Source organism: Chaetodon trifascialis, chromosome 17 (genome assembly GCF_039877785.1).
Source record: "Chaetodon trifascialis isolate fChaTrf1 chromosome 17, fChaTrf1.hap1, whole genome shotgun sequence".
Classification (NCBI taxonomy): Eukaryota; Metazoa; Chordata; class Actinopteri; order Chaetodontiformes; family Chaetodontidae; genus Chaetodon; species Chaetodon trifascialis.
In genome coordinates, this window is record NC_092072.1 from 9,985,417 (window position 1) to 10,002,608 (window position 17,192).

Sequence of the window (17,192 nt, forward strand, 5' to 3'; positions counted from 1 at the left end):
TCTGTCAGGGTCTTTACCAAAACGATTTTCCTCTTTCGTTTATGCTGTCCATGCACCAGGATTAAGTATACCCTCTTAAAAAAAACCAAAAAACGTTAAAGAGAAACTTTATTTCAACTGATTACAGCACATGGAGCTCATTTAGAGGCAAAGTTATTTCAGTTATTCACATCTTTTTAATGATGATGATAATAATAATAGTAAAATGGCAGCAAGTTTTATTTAAAGGAAACTGAAAGAGCATTTTTGCATGCGGCCACTGATGAATACAAAATGTCCATATAATCCTGAGAGGAATCAGCAGCAGTGAGGCTGCAGTGGAGCCACAGCAGCAGAGAGCAAAGGGGTGTGGGGGGGTGGGAAGGCTGTCATTGAAAAGGTATGACAATAAAGTTACTGTATAAATTAAACAGCCAAGCAATCCAAGAATCACTCAATCGATTCATTTGCTGACATCAGATCTCCTCCACCCGCTGTCTGCTTTGTGAATGACAATTACATGTTTTTGCCGAGAGCGTGGAAAAGATTCCCCCGCACTCCAGCTTTTCATTCAAAGATCATTGAGCGCATTTCTGAAGTTTGAGGAGTGAAGCGCTCTAAGGTTTTCAGAGTTTCTGGTGACATTTTCTGAAAAAGTCCAGCTCTATCTCCTCCACTCATTTGGGAGCATATTGAGTATAATCTTCATCACTACCGCTGTTGATTCCTCCCTTTCTCTCCTTTTCCCTCTCCTTTTAGCTTTCCCCGTCCCCCCCTCTCCCTCCCCTCTGTCTGAGTAGTTTCACAGCGCTATCTATCATGTTGGGCATCCTCTGTCTCAGTCTCTGTCTGCCTGTCTCTTGTTTTTTCCACCTCCCTCTCTTTCTGTCTCTCTCTGCTCTTGCCTCCCCCTCACCCAATCGGTCTGTCTCCCTCCCACCCCTCCCTCACCCCCTATCTGTCTGAACAGTTTCATAGTTGTATCAATCAAGTTCAAACAATAAGACTGGAGTTGGTCCCTGTTCTCCCATCTACTTCCTGGTTTATGGTTTGTAATACCCCTTCCCTGTCTCTCCGTCTGTCTCTCCCCCTCTCTCTGCTGTGTGTGTGTTTGTGTGTGCGGATGTTTATAAGCACACTTATGCATATGTCTCAGGCATAGAACTGTTAATGTATCTGCAGGGAATAATGTGATTAACTATGAAACACTCTGATATTGTTTCCCTCCCTTTCTCTGGGGCTGAATTTAGTCAGCTTTGACTGGGAGTGCAGTCAAAATCTTTTTACATCACTCATGCTTGGAAGTATGTATTACAAAGAACTATAGGTTTAAGGACATTGCTATATGTGTGCTTGTGGTAAGATTTCAGAAGAGGATGTGACAATGTATAGGTGCCTAAACTGCATCATCACAATGCAACCGTCTCTTTTATCTGACCACGAAAGTACGGTTTTGATGCTAGGTGCAGTGTGTGTACTCCTGTAAGTGCTCCAGAACAGTGTCTGGATTGGACGTATCACTGAGCGAGAGCTGGGCTTATTATTTGGTTGAGTGAGGGTTGAGTTTGGGGAAATGCATAGTTTAACATTTCAGTGCAATTAATTCAGAAAAACCTAAATCTTTCTCCCTTTCTCGTTTTCCCTCCCCCTCTGCAGAACTCCACAGTACATCTTGTGGAAACCCTGGTATCCCGCCCAAAGCCGTGCTAAGTGGTGGTGGACGTTTTGCTGTGGGAGACCGTGTGCGGTACAGCTGTGTTCCTGGTTACGTCTTAGACGGCCATGCCACACTCACCTGCATTACCAATGCTGGGAACACCGCCGTCTGGGACTTTCCTGCTCCAATTTGTCGAGGTATGGACGACTAAACCTGAATGTATGTCTACATACGAAGAGTTTTATTCTAAAGTGAAATCCGTTGAAAGGATACCATCTAGTTTGAGCTACTTGTCTCAAAATGAAGACAAATGACGCCAACAGAAATTACAGTTCTTGCAATGAATTTGGGTTTTCATAACAATAACACTTGACATCAGTCAAGGCTTTCCCAAAACAAATAATTTAGAATTTTGGAATAAAACCCTTGATATAATTTATGTGTATATGTGTGTGTCTGTGAGAGAGACAGACAGACTGCGCATGTGTGTGTATGTGAAAGCACGCGAGGCAGGCAATCCATGAATGCTAGTGTGTTCAGTGTGTGTCTTCGGTTTGTGTGTGCCCCTATGCTTTCCGTTATAATCAAAGGTGTGTGTGGGAGAGAGGCAAATATGCACAGTGTACTGTGTGCTGTTGTCTATTTTTGGATTCTGGGTTAGGTTTAGATTGTCTCTGTATGTAGTGTTGTATGCTATGCCACACTGCTGTGCATAGGCTGAGAAACACCTCTGTTATACTCTATGAATTTGTACCTGCATACATCCCCCGTATTCCATAGGTGGATGGAAATGTGTGTGTGCACAATAAGTTTATTTTATGTAAAAGTAGAAGTAGTTTCTAAAATAAATGAAGCACACTAACATCTAAAAATGCCGAATATTAACATTGTAGATAACAATTACATTAAAGCTCCATTATACAGTTTTTTGTTTGTTTTTTTTAATCAAATCTATGTAAATATCTCCCTGTCATGGAGAGGCTTGCTTGTGCAATCAGTCTTCTGAGAATCACACCCACAGTCTTCGGATTCATTCTGCCCTCAGCTGCTGACAGCTCATTGTTTTACACTGTCAGTCATATGGTTGAGTCCCACAGCTCTCGTTGGGCCCCATTTCCAAAAAACTCTGGATGGTAACCACAAGTGAAAGAAGATCCGGTTTGACAGCCTTGAGATCATACGCTCCTGATCACAATATGCTCATCAGTGACCGTACCCTTAAAGCCTGAGAAAGTCTGCATGCCTGTATATTGTTTTCCATTGTATTGTGGATGTTGCGAATACATCCAAATTGATATCAAGTCAAAATAGTCATCATTATGGATGAATCCACCTCCTCCTCCCGCATGCTCAACCCCTCGCCTAAACCAGAGTATTTCTAATAAGTCAGTTGGCAGCTGACATGCACAAATGTGCTACATGTGGCCACCTGTGCTACGAGGTTTGGACAGCAGGACTGCTTAACATGTCCTCACATGACACGCAAGTGACAGTTGGTGGTGATGCTGCACCTCTATTGCATTTCTGTTCTGAACCGGAACCTCAAATCTTCCGTTTTCAAAGAAAATTAGTTTTACTGTTTTGAGAATTTTATTTTTAACATGTGATACTTCACATTTACGTACAGTGAATTCAAGCATATAGATGCAGATATTACCTTGACTGTGTCCTCTGTCACTAAAGCTGCGTAATCAGGGATTCTTCATACCTTCCTTGATGTATTTCCAGTGACATCAATCACCTTAACTTTCCAAGGCAGAGGCAGTGATTTAGTTATGATATCAAACTTTGCTGCTCCCCCCTGAATGCATTCCGGTTGTTGATCTGATGAGCAACACAGAGTCAGTCATCCAGAAGAGCGCCGTCCCTCAACACACAGGAGAAGGCACTTAAACTTCTCGGGGGGGACCTGAACCTCTCCATCCTCCCAGGAGAGACGGGGCGGATTCACAGTATTGAACTTGGAGGACTATTAGTTCATGGTATGTGCGTTCCTCTGTGATGCAAGCACGAGCGATAAACAAAAGAGACACCACCAACGGCTATGAGGAAAGAAGGCAATGAATTGCTTCCATATGGTGGAAACACAGAAGGTGTAGATCACCATAGCATCCACCTCCGGGCTAACTTATGTAGGAGCTGTACTCTGACTAAATGTCACCAGCATTTTGGGAGATTCTGTCAACAAGGCTCAAGGACACACACTGGAAGCATTCACGCTAATATTCATGTGTGATGACTGTGGAGAGGACTACAATGACAGCAGCAGGAGCCCAACCTGATCAACAGACAGAGCACAATCCAGGCCAGGTACTCCCTATTGGACCTTTGCTGGAACACGGCAAAGCAGGAGATGACTGTTTTCTGTAGACAGGGCTCCCTCCCTCCTGTGGTCAGACTGTATATTTAGGACGTGGTGGGAAAGACATTGGATGCTGCCTGGTGGTCACTGGTTCGGATATATGGGTGTCTCAAAACAACATGTAGGTTAATGTTGTCATGGATCAGCTTTGTGGAAGCTAGAGGCAGATTCATTCAGAAGGAGAAGCAGCAAAATAGCCTGGTGTGTCTGGACTGTGCCATTTTGGGCGAAGCAAAGGGGTGCATCCGACATGTGTTTAGCCTAACTGAGATATCACGAAAATAGCATGAAGTTCCGCAAAGAACCACCAGGGTAATAAAGACAAAGAGATAGATAGATAGATAGATAGATAGATAGATAGATAGATAGATAGATAGATAGATAGATAGATAGATAGATAGATAGATAGATCTCAATATCTCACGTTGTTGCTATATGCAATGCTTTCATAACATGGAAAAGAGTATTATAAGGACAAAGCGGGTGTGAAACGTCGAACCCTGACAGTTTCCCTTAATCACACCCCTATTCTCCTGCCTTAAATTACTCATCATCAAAAGGATGCTGCATGATCATTCTTTGAAGTTCAATGCAAAGGATTTCCCCACTCCGTAGAACTGATAACGCATATTAAAGCCTCCTGAAATTCAGTCAAATCGGTTTTACATTATATAATGTTGGATGTCTGACTAGAACTGCAGGCGAAACATGCTCAAATCCAGTACACATGCGAGAGCTAAGAGAGTAGCATTAATGCCATCACCAGTTATGTCATTTTTTTTAATTTATCATTTTGTTTACAGCAGACACCGCCAAATAAAGTTTGTATTCCCTACGTCTTAAGAGGGAACACAAAAACAATGTGCATACCTCAGCATGCAGCGAGCTGTAATTTGGGTCTAGGGAAGGAAGAAGAGGAGGCAAGGGGGGAAGAGGGAGGGAAGAGGGGGGAAATGGCAACGTGTCAGAGCTGGATTAGCAATGTCTCTGTCACTCTGTCAGTAAGGCTAAGAGGAGCCAAGCTCCTAATTCGTTCACACCAACTCAGAAACACAACGTACACAACTATTCACACCCCTCCCACATACACAGAAAACATACCCACACAGAGACACTCACATGCACACGCAAAGTTGTGAAAGTGTATGTGTCACCTAGAGGCATTCATACCAGCCGTAATAGCTTTCTATCAATTATTCAGCCATGCAATCAAATGAGTTGAAATGCATTTCTCAGTATCACCGGAAATGTGCCCTCTTTCTCTCTTTCTCTCTTTCTTTCTCTTCTTCTTGTCCATTTATTCTCACAGTCACATACATGTGAAAAGCACCTATCTATATATACAAGTGTGCTTAAGTGATCACATATTCATCATGAAGAGATAAGTATGGAATGGTAAAGTGCTACTACTTTCAGCTCTGCATTCACAGTCTTTTCTCACCTCTATAGATGAAACCATATTTTTTCCATCACTGAGCGATAGAACATGTTGTAGGTGCACACTGTGGTTAGTGGATATTTTACACCGGGAATATTCTCGTTCAGTCCACTAAATGCTGTGTTTGGGTTTCTCTCCCACAGGTGCTCAGTCCAGTGGGATTGGGGAATTTAAATTACCCTTAGGTGTGAATATGAAGGTTGGTTTCATAATTCTCTTCCTTTCAGCTGGAGCCGCAATAGCCCTGAGTGCAGAATGAATCCACAAACTAAAATGCACCTTAAATTATAATGCAGCTACAGCTTTAGATAATACCGTAAAGAAGAGTTAACACGTCTATGACATCTAAAAAAGTATTTGCTTCATGGCTTTGGATCTCATTATATTGAACAGGTGTTGCTGTTACTGTTCACTTTATGCATTTTGTATATTCAAAGTTTTTATTGTCCGTGTTGGAATGCCACCAGTGAGCGATTGCAATGCAAATTAGATTTTCTAACAGGCATATAAAAGACTGCCGTCTCTAGGAACATATAATACCATGCCAGTCTACTGATGGTGGTTCTAGTGGTTCATTTTTGGACGCGGTGGTAGTATGAGTGGAAATGTAGTCCCTCTGCTAATATTATTTACTGCCAGAACTCAGTTCCCTCTTTGTTCACCATATGCCATGTAGATAACTTTTGATTTATGACCCAAATTTCTGCAGAACAAGAAGTCACCAGACTACACTTTGAGGTCTCAAATCACCACAACAGACCGTGAATTGTCCAAGCAATATAGTGTGCTTTGTAGAATACAGTCTTGCACTTAACACTGAAGTGAAGTCCTCCTCTTGTAATTATTTTGATGTGCCAGTAAACCTGATCAAAGATGTGGCTGATGGATCAGCCCAGTCTCATGCCAAAGCGTGTAATAGACCTGCTGATCCTCAAGAGGATGGCGTGTCAGTGTGACGGCTTGCCTCGCCAGTAATGGTGGAAACACAGAACAAGTGTAGTATAAAGAGCAACAAAGTCTGTCTGGGGGTGAAGGTTGGGGTAGAGTGGGAGATCACTCACATGACTTTGAAACTGGTAGTTATTGTGGATTGTTTCAAAGAAGTAGTTATTTTAAGACAATCAGGATCGTTTCCATGAAGCTAACCAGGTAGGTTTGGTGCCTAAACGTAACCAAGTAGTTTTGGAAATGACTCATGGTCACTTGAACAGCACGTTGTTTAACTTTAAAAACCTTAAACAGACTAAGTGAAAGGGATGTAACTGTGTGTCAACTCTACATCATCACTTTTTTACTGGTCGCACTGGGTAAGCTAAGCTAACAAAGCAATTCAGAAACATTAGCTTCTAGCATTAAGTCAGTATACTGTTTTCTGTGAACTAAATTGCAAAAAGAAACTCTCAAAGACAGATTGATGAAGAGCGCATAGCAGATTTAAATAGGCCCTTTGCAGGACTAATATACTAAGTTTTATAGTCGGATGACTTGAATGATGATGACAGCAACAGAAAGCTAGGGACAGACTACAGGAAGTTGTGTAACAACCAAGGCTCCAGTAGAGGCCGGTGGAGTTTAGGATTGTTTAATTAGTAATCCAGAGAGTTTGGGATTGGTTGGGAACCACTGCAGATGTGTGCCTACAGATCCACTGAGTCACTATGTGGTTTTTAGGTACACAGATCACTTCACTTCACTTCACTTGACATGTGTAACTGTAGCGACAGCAGAGCCAATCTTACCAACACTATTTGAAATTGGGTTAGTATGTGAAGGTTGCTGTTTCAGCACACTTTTATTGTACCCAATCTGTGTTATATAGTACCGTGAGCAAAATATGATGGAAAAACACTGCACAGTTACAGTATAGTACACTAATGCACGCACTAGAAGAAGGATATGTTATGGAGAGATTCCACGTGGACCTCTGAGTGCATCTGTGTGTTTGTGCGTTTATGTGTGAGTGTCTGCTAAGTTGATGCAGAATTATTTACAGGACAGAAACACCCTTCAGCATTCAAGGCATCCATATTCACGCAAATTCACACACACGCACACACATGAGCATAGTTGGCCCTGAGAAAATTTCATCATGATCTCACAGATACAGAATATGCTTCTGAATATTCATGGTTTGGGTGGATGTGTATATGTGGAAGTGCGCATAAGTGTTTGGGGTGGGGGTGGTTTGAGTGAAAGAGAGCAAGACATAGAGATAAACAGAGACAGAGCATCAGTGAATATGGTGTGCATATCTCTGTGGTGCAAGGAGGAGAGTTAGATTTAGGAGAAACTGTGACTGACCCTGTGCATGTTTTGAGTATGTGCAGTTGCATTAATACACTTTGAATCATTTAGTATACCATAAAGGCAAATTGATTTCTGTATAATATCTTCAAGTCACAATAAGACCATTTGGACGAGAGAAAGAGAGATAGGCGGCACAAAAGAGGACAAGAGTTGAGGGGAAGAGAGAGAGAGAAGGGAAGAGCTAGAAGGAGAGGAAGTAGGGGGCTATTGTTGGAATTGAAAAAGTAATAATGTGCTCTGACAAAACTCAAAATTAGACTGGCTGAGAAACGGAAATGAAATGAGCGTGTGCGCGGTTGTTTGCGAGTGTGTGCTTGTGTGTAGTCAGCAGAACGTGATTGAGGTTGCCGCTGCTTGGGTGGATGTTTTTGTGTCACGCACAAGGGTGTGCGCGTTATTGGTGGAGCTCGGAGCACTAATTCTGCTGCAGTGTGATCAGGCAACACTTGAATGTTTCTCCTGTTGTGAGCAATGACACTGCAGTCGTACCGTGTTCCACACGAGGCCTTGCTATGGCAGAGTTTAACTTAAGCCCTCAGCTTATGCTCGTACATCCCAACCCAACCCAACCCTCACCTGCTGGAAGTTTTCCAGAGGTGACATGTATGTGTACAGAGCTAGTCAATGAAAAGGTATCAGTAGATGCAAACTAGCTAATTGACTAATAAGAAAAACAATGATTCTGTGCTATGAAAGCGTTACCTAAAGATGTACAACTCCACTTCCTGACCATCCAGAAATAGGAGGAAATGTGATAGAAACTATAGAAAAATAAGACAAACTACTGGAATTTCGGGTGAGTTTCGAGATCAGTCCAACTGTTCTCTGTCGCACACACGCAGGCACACACTGTCGGGGATGCGTCATAAGCTAGCTACAGGCTAGTGTGTGTACTTTTGCTGCATTTGCTGTTTGTGCTGACTCCAAACCACTCAAGCCATCGTATTTGCACATTCAGTTTCAAAGCTCCTTCGGTAAAAGCTCAGTGAGTTTCTCACTGGAGGTTGTAGCTGATGGGGCTCCACTACAACTTTTTACTTTCTAACTCAATATTTACTTAGTACTTAACCAGAATTGCCTCAGAAGTCACTGCCATATAAGAGTGTTTTTAATTTTTTTTTGCTTCAGTATTTTTCAGTATAGACAAATCCAAACACACATCTGACAGCAAGGAAGCTCATTTGTTTGTATCTGTTCATTTTAGCTTAACAGGGCAAAATATACAAACAGAGAGACACAAAGAGGATCAAACGAGCTGCTCTTGTAACAGTTGTTGCTGTGGATACAGATGTATGTACTTACACAGGTATGTGTTAATGCATGCATTTACGCGTACGTATATGTGGATATGTGGGTGTTGTAAATGAACAAACCTATTGTAAAACATTTTCTCTCTGATCTGACCTTTATGAAGGTGTTGTATGTGTTTCTGCTGCGTAATGTCATTAATCTGAAATGAACAATAAATAACCCATAATCATTTCTAAAGGTTAATAAGTCATTGCAGCAGAACGGAAATGTATTTTACGGTGTTCACATTATATTCAGACCACAGAACCCAAATCAGACGACAGCAAACAGGAAATCACTTGGACATTAATTCACACATTTTCACCTCTTTTAAGAAGGTGACCTTTTCAACATTCAGTTAATTTTCCTAGAGGCATTGGCAATTTTATCCATTCAGTTATTATTCATTGTTATTTCATTATTGTTTACTATAGCAGCAGTGCTAAGGAGGGCACTTTAATGTAGTTTACAGCATGATGGTAAGGATGAGGCACAGGTGCTTTCTACTTAGCAGCACTTAACTACGTGCCCTGGCCTCAGAGTGGCTTTTGGCAGCACAGGGGAGAAATCTCAGATTGGCCCAGAGAATCAGCCTGGTGTACAGCAAAAACACAAGGAGGCTACACCCACGCACAATGTAAACCTCAAGCAATGTACATTTGTGCACAATGAGAGCGTGCAGACAGAAAAAGAGATGAAAATCCCACATTTAATGTTGTATGAGACATTTAAGAAAAACATTGGAGTATATGAGTACTGGTTTACCTTAATTCTTGTAATTTGTCCTCATGTAAAACAGAAATTATTTCAGAAATGATTATTATTGCCAGATGAAGGCAGCCTGTTAATGTGTTGGCCTTTACTCCTTTAACTGAAACAAACTAAGAATAATCTGCGAGACAACAGCAGCAGGATGTGTTGTGCGTCAACTTTCTGACTATATAAGGATGTTTCTGAAGGGATGGCCTTGAGCAGATGTTTGCTTTGAATCTGAGTTTGCAGGAAAATGTCTTTCACAGTCCTGAAAATCCACGTTTTGGAAAACGCCAGCAGAGGGTATTTCTATGCATCGAATATTTAAGTCATAGGCTTTATAAAATGCTGCATCACATGGTATATGCACCTTTCACTTGAAAACACACAAAAAACCTCCAAACCAGGTGTTAAGCAGTCGATATTAGATTAATATACACACTATTTCCTCAGCGTAAGCCTATTGAGGATGTGTGCTCTTTTTACAGCAACATTCTGCCAGAGTCAGTACTTTAAACTCTGCTGAAGTTGGTTGTTTGACTTCCACATAAACTTTCTATGACTTTCACAATTCACTTTGCATCCGTGTGTGTGTGAGTGACTGCTTCTGACAGCGTGCATGACTGTTTGTGTTGGTGACTTTGTGTGCATGCGAGTGTGCGTTTCGCCCGGAAATGACAAGGATTGCTGCTCGGTGAAATGGTGAGATCGTCATGGTACGGCGGTTTTGTTATCGTCACGACAGTGTTAAGTTTCCAGGTAGCATCTTTTTATCCCTTCTTCCTCTTTTCTCAGCTTCTCGCACGTCTTCGCTTCTTCTGACTGTCCTCTCTTCTCAGGTAGCAGTGCAACAGGGGCCTGACACAGATCCTGAGCTCTTCTTTTTCCAAGGAAATGAGTTCTCAGTAAAGTGGATAAAATGATTACAATTAAAAAGTCAGCCATGTACAGCTAAGGCATTTTCCTTTTAATCTTTCAGCGACAATCTCTGTACTGAACGACTCCATCTGCTGTGGAAGGCCAGGAGTCTGCTCCAGAACCACAATGGTTCAGGCATTGGACAGTCCAGCATTTCTCGTCTCTTTCTGCTGCATTTTCACAGTTTTAGTCTGTATGATGTTTCATGCATCAGATACCAACACAAAGAGAGAAGAGAGGGACAACATTGCCAGTTCGACGTACTGTATGTCATGGGTGCCGCCAAGTGGGAGCCATGGTCGCACTGATACAAGCAAGCACCCCTCCCCTTCCCCCTCCCTATGCGTAATATGCATTTCTGTGTGTGTGTGTGTGTATGCGTGCACGTGTGCATATCAGCATGTGTGCCAAGCAGTGTGAACTAGTTCAGCTGAGCTCTGACACTCTGACAGATTACAGTATTTACACAGGTAGTTACACACACACACACACACACACACACACACACACACACACACACACACACACACACACACACACACACACACACACACACACACACACACACACACACACACACTCAGACACACAGTCCCCCCTTGCAGTGCAGGAGATTCAGGCTGAGTCGTCATATTGATTCAAACATGTTGCACAGACACTCAGACTGGCTCTGTGTTTAGTTGTGTGCAAATGTGCATGCACCAATGTGTGTGTGTGTGTGTGTGTGTGTGTGTGTGTGTGTGTGTGTGTGTGTGTGTGTGTGTGTGTGTGTGTGTGTGTGTGTGTGTGTGTGTGCGTGTGTGCGTGTGTGTGTGTGTGTGTGTGTGTATAGATGAGCTATAGCATATCTACTTCTTAGTAAGGAGAATCAAAGAGTTTTGCGACTCCTGGAATGATCTAATTAACTTCTTTCTATCTCACCAACACGTTCAGCTTTCATCAACTCTGAAGATAACCTGGTAATTTTTCCTCATTAGTGACCAGCATGACAAAAGAGGACATTTTCAACAGGTCAGCATGCTGACCTTATCTAATTAGCATCATGAATTAATGGTTGCAGCTGGAAATGCAGGAGACAAAGAGGCCGCACGCTTCCAATGCAGTGACAATCAGCTCGTCTGATATGCATTGTTAAGAATTCACACTTCTGTCACAGAAACAGTCGACACCAGTACTAATTAAATTACTTTATATGTAAAGCATTGGCCCTCATTCCTGTAAATTCAGCTAATTATTTCAAAGCATGTCCAAGTATCAACATATGTCAAAAGAAAATGTTGTGCTAATTTGGTTTATAGTACATGACAACTCAGAAATAGCTTTGAAATACAATACAGCCAAATGTCATCAAGCAGGTGTTTTCTAACAACACCTCTGAATAACACCTTTCTCTGATGATGAACAATGGTTGGTCAGTGGTTAGATATCAGTCCCACACACCTAGAAAAGATTAAACTAACCTTCTTTACATGTTTTCATAAAGCACAGAAAGCAGTATTTGGATACCAGTTAACCTCACCACATCATTTTCACCACACAAGTTTTCCCATCAGTCTGCATTTTGGTTCAATTTTAGGAACAGAAAAGTACAATGCAGAATGCACATTAACTTTAAAATGCAGATTTGTTTCAGACGTCTTGACGCACTTGTTTATGACAACAACAAATAAGCTGTAATGACTCTAAGTAGGATAAAACCAATCTGAAAAAGCCTGTTTGTTTACGACTGGAGTTTGTGTCACTTCCTCGCTCTCCCTCACTGTCTAACCCTTTTACACACACACACACACACACACACACACACACACACACACACACGCACACACACACACACACACACACACACACACACCTCTTGCAGCTTCTCCATGGTCTCATTATTATCTTGCTAATGGTTCCCTGTGGATGTAAAGCTCTGCTGATCCAAGCAGCTGGAGACACACACACACACACACACACACACACACACACACACACACACAGTGTGCCCAGGTAGAGAGTGAGATAATCCGGGACCATATGTTCCTACCAGTGCAAATAATTTGACACATTGCCCTACCTTTTTCCACGCTCGCACAGACACACATGCAGGTCCATGCTGTCCATACTGCACATCCTCTCCTTGTGTGTTCATAGGGCACTTACTGAAACACCAAATTATAGACTACTAAACTGTCCAAACTTTGTTGGCACATTTTATTCTTCATATCCTAAAAAAATTAAGTCCTAAGTGTCCTTCTTGCACTGCTTTATAATGAATCAGTGTTGGCTGAGCTGAATGCCGTTATGGAAGTGTAGCTTTTTATGTTGTTCTCAATCTGGGCTGCTTTTGAAGTTGGCATCTTTTATACAGCTGCCAGTAATGAATGTAGATTTAATAGATGAACTAGTTTTGTTCTGGCATTGGTATTTTATTAACAGTGATATTATGAACACATTTAAAAACAAAACGATCAGTCGCATATTTTAGCACTGACGACAGCTTCCTGTTCGGGACTTTATGAAGCACTGCTTATGTCCAAAATATTGAATATTTAGAAATGTGAAGATCCGTGCCAGGTTAACAGATGTTTTTATGTGGCGGGTAGTTACTGTGTTTACTGTATTTATACCAGCAGTGCAGTATTTGAAATTATTTTCAAATCACTCTGTTCAGAGGAAAGAAACTCTCTCTCTCCACAGCTCTCTGTCTCGCTTGCTCTCTCTCAGATCAATGTACCAGTCTTGTAGTGACACTTGAAGTACTCTTATCTCTTCTCTGCAGACCTGCTCAATTCTCGCCACCTCTCTCCTCTCCTCCCCTCCACTTCTCTCTCCGCTCTTCTCCCATCCTGCCTTGTCCTCTCTTCTTCCTTGCTCTGCACATACTCTATCTCTCCCCTCCACTCATTACATTGATGCTGATGATGGGTGCTGTCTAAACTTTGGTTAACAATGACATATGAGGTTGCTGTTGCAGCTCATCTACAAGCCCTGTGTGCCGCTAACATTTTCGCAGTGAGACTGATGCACTCTTTCTCTTACTTTCTGCCCCTGCCTCTCTCTCTTGTTCCCTGTTTATATTTGTAATAAAACTCTACATTATTCTTTATATGCAGAGTAACTTCGATGACCCCAAGGCGGCAGCTGTCGTACTCTAAAATGTTTCTCAACAGGGTAACAGAATAGCATTGTATCGCAGCTCATGGTATCATTCCCATTCAAATATCAATTTAAAGTCGCCCACAGCTGCCTCTTCCTTGTGTTTACTCAATCAAAGGGTGCAGCATTACAACTTTTAGCAAGAAATAGGAAAGGATGTGGAGAGAGAAAGCCAGTTTTGTTCTTTTTTTTTTGGATCATGAGTTTTCTTCCCCTCCTTTTTATTCTGCTGTTGTAACAAGAGAATTTCCCCCGAGTGGGATCAATTAAGTCTTATCTTATCTTATCTTAATCAAGCTTGCTATGTAAGCTCAGCTGTTTGACGGAACCTCAAAGACTTTGCTTAATCAAGCCTACGTTCTGTGTATCCAGCCAAAACGGAAAACAAAAATCGAATATTAAGAGACTTGTCCGACGGAAGCTTAACTGCGCTAACTTACCCAGAGCCGCATTGGATTGCCGGGCTGACAAACACCATGAAGACCTGCAGCTTCAACACAGCCCGTGGTACCAAAAAGATTCCACTAAGACGCTATTCATTTATTCATACAACCTATTAATTTATTTATCAAACTGCAAGTATTGGTGCTTGTAGGCGTCAGTGCTTCAAACTTAAGCATCATCAGCATTTGGCTTGTGCGATGAGCGGATTTGTGGTTATTTATTTAACCAGAACACGCCTCAGATGCTGGTACAGCAGGAGCACACCTGCGGTGTCGCTGTAAAAGCGTTCACATTCACCTGGAGGAAACTCTTGTCATTGTTCAAAAGGTACAGACTCGCTGTTCTTGTCTGGATATGTTAGAGTGGGTGATTTATTGCATGATTTTTGTATTGTCACACCACAGAATCATCATCCACCATCAGGCCTGGAATTAAGTCATTTTGAGGGCGATGAATGCAGATTTAATGGGGCATTGCGGCCAAAATGGGCACCAAGGCCAAAACAATTTGCAAGTGACAATTACATATTATGAAGAGACAAATGACATGTTACGAAGAGAAAACAGTATACAATCAACAATTAGGAGTCGGCTAATGAAAAACAGAGCTGAGTTTATCAGAATTTTTAACCTGAATGCTTGACTTCCCGAGTCTGTGAATGGGCTGAAGGTGGTCAGGATTAATCTGAACACGTTTCAGCACCCATGCGACTACAAGCATCTGAGTCTGAGATCACAAGAGCACTCACACAAATGACTTTTTTACACATTAAACATTAAACCTGATGAGGAACTTCTCATCAGTGTGACTGATGGGATTACGAGCCTCTTGTCGCTAGATACTCTGCGCACATCCAGCAGCTGACAGAGAAAGGCGGTCATATTAAACAGGAGTATTAGCTTTTTCTGGGTGAATAAATGTTGATGTTACTTACAAAAGGAAGCCTAAAAGGGCGTTGAGCTATCAAGATTCCTCAGTTGTCATTAATTACACCATCAAGTACATCATATTTTATCAGTAGTATAAAACCTTTTACTGCATACTGCCAGTACAAACAATTAGCTGATAATTAGCTTGATCAGCCACCAGCAGTAATTGATACAAACAAACATTATTAGACCATAAACCATTCATCAAATAAATATATATATAAGGTATCTGAATTAAATGGATGTTCCCTGCTCTCTCCAGGATAAATATTCCACCAACTCCCTGTAAGGAGTATGACATATGAACAGAGTTTCCGACTCATAAAACATAAAATAAAAGGCATCATATGTCAGTTTGATTTTGTCTCAACTGCCGACCAGCTTCTTCTGGTTAGCTGCACTATTTTATTGAGAGGGGACTGTGAGAACAATTGTTGGTGGATCAGATACACGCTGAATTAAACAGCGACTCATAACAATATAAATTCATTTTGTGGCATGAGGGAAGAAATGCTGTTCACTCGATGTGAGCATTCATAGTGATAGGGACTTCCAGCATCCTTTTGGATTTTAATGCAAGACGCATCCCAGTCAGCATACCAGTAAACTGAAATCTAAAACCTTCTTTTACTGCAAGAACAGTTCAAAATGGCATCCATGGCGCTCGCCATTTAGGCGTGATATAATTCCTGCCCCATACTGTGAGCATGATCAAGTATGCTTTGCAATTCGTCCTCCAAAAAACTGTTTTGTAGATTAAAATCTCTTAATTACAGCTGATACATGTTAGAAAATGAGAAAAGAATGAGCGATACGCCTACATCCATTCAAAACCAGAGATTTGAACCAACCTCAGTGTGAAATTTTTCAAAAAACCGAATATAGCTGTCGAAAAAAGGGATTTTGGTCAAATTCCAAGCCGCGAGTCTCAGTGTTCCTGCACCCCTTGTGTGACAGCCCCCTCCTCTCCGACAGTGCCTACTTCGAGCTATCTCCGCCCTGAATAAAATCCTACACAGAAGACAATGCCAGACTTCATTGTGTACAACGCAGCCTGAGATCTTGGCAGAGCAATTACGCTGCACCAGACGTCACAATATACCAGTTTCACCATCACACTGCTTCTTGATAAGAATGTTTGTGTTACCTGCAGAGCAGTCCACCTGACACAGGTCACAATACCACTATAGCATTAGCAAATTCTGCTATCACCAGTGCACACTTGCCTGTAACCCCTATCACTTGAAGTATTAGTCTGTTTGGTATTGTACTGTTTTTCATTCTATTGGAGATTCTTCTCTCCTGATGGATTGTTTCAAAATTATCTCGTGGCAATAAAAGCCCAAATGTGGATTTAGACACAATGTTTTAGCCCTTAGCGCTTCGAGTTCATCACACCTCTGCAGCTGCTTCACGGCACCTCCAGTGTTATTATTAATTACACCATTTGAATATAAAACATTTCTCAGTTTCATAGATTTTATCCCTTTTTGCTTTTGTCCTTTGTTAAACACTGTGGTGTTCAGTAGCATGTTATTAAAAGTACACTTTTCAAGTTAAAGATGTTTTTATTTTGGTGAATTATCATGGTTGCTTTTTCACAGCAGAGATTTTGCCAGCACAGCGTGAGGTTTGTGTCAGCCAGCAGAAGGTTTATGTCAGGCGCACTTTAGCTAACTGCAATATGATTGGTTTAAAAATGTTTTGACCATGATGTCTTCTTTCCCTTATTAGTCTGCTGACACTGCAACACACACACAGACAAACACAATGCAATACACACCGTAAGCATCCAGACACTCTCATAAGAAGGCAAACAGAGCCAGGGTACAAGACACACACACAGAAACACACAAACTTTTCTTTCACGCTCTGACACACAGACACACACGGACATGCAGACACACACACAGCATAGTGGCAGTGCTGTAGTCAGCAGGGGCTCATTTAGCCACTAAACGATTCAGGATGTTC

The 17,192-nt window shown here is 41.7% G+C and overlaps 1 protein-coding gene across 1 annotated transcript in view; it reads left to right on the top strand.

Annotated features, from left to right (window-relative positions):
- csmd3b (CUB and Sushi multiple domains 3b) overlaps positions 1–17,192 on the top strand; it is a 324,934-nt gene that overhangs the window by 132,670 nt on the left and 175,072 nt on the right. The window contains exon 5 of the mRNA XM_070985476.1: positions 1,636–1,833. Within this exon, the coding sequence (XP_070841577.1) occupies positions 1,636–1,833 (198 nt within the window). The remainder of the gene's footprint in view (positions 1–1,635; positions 1,834–17,192) is intronic.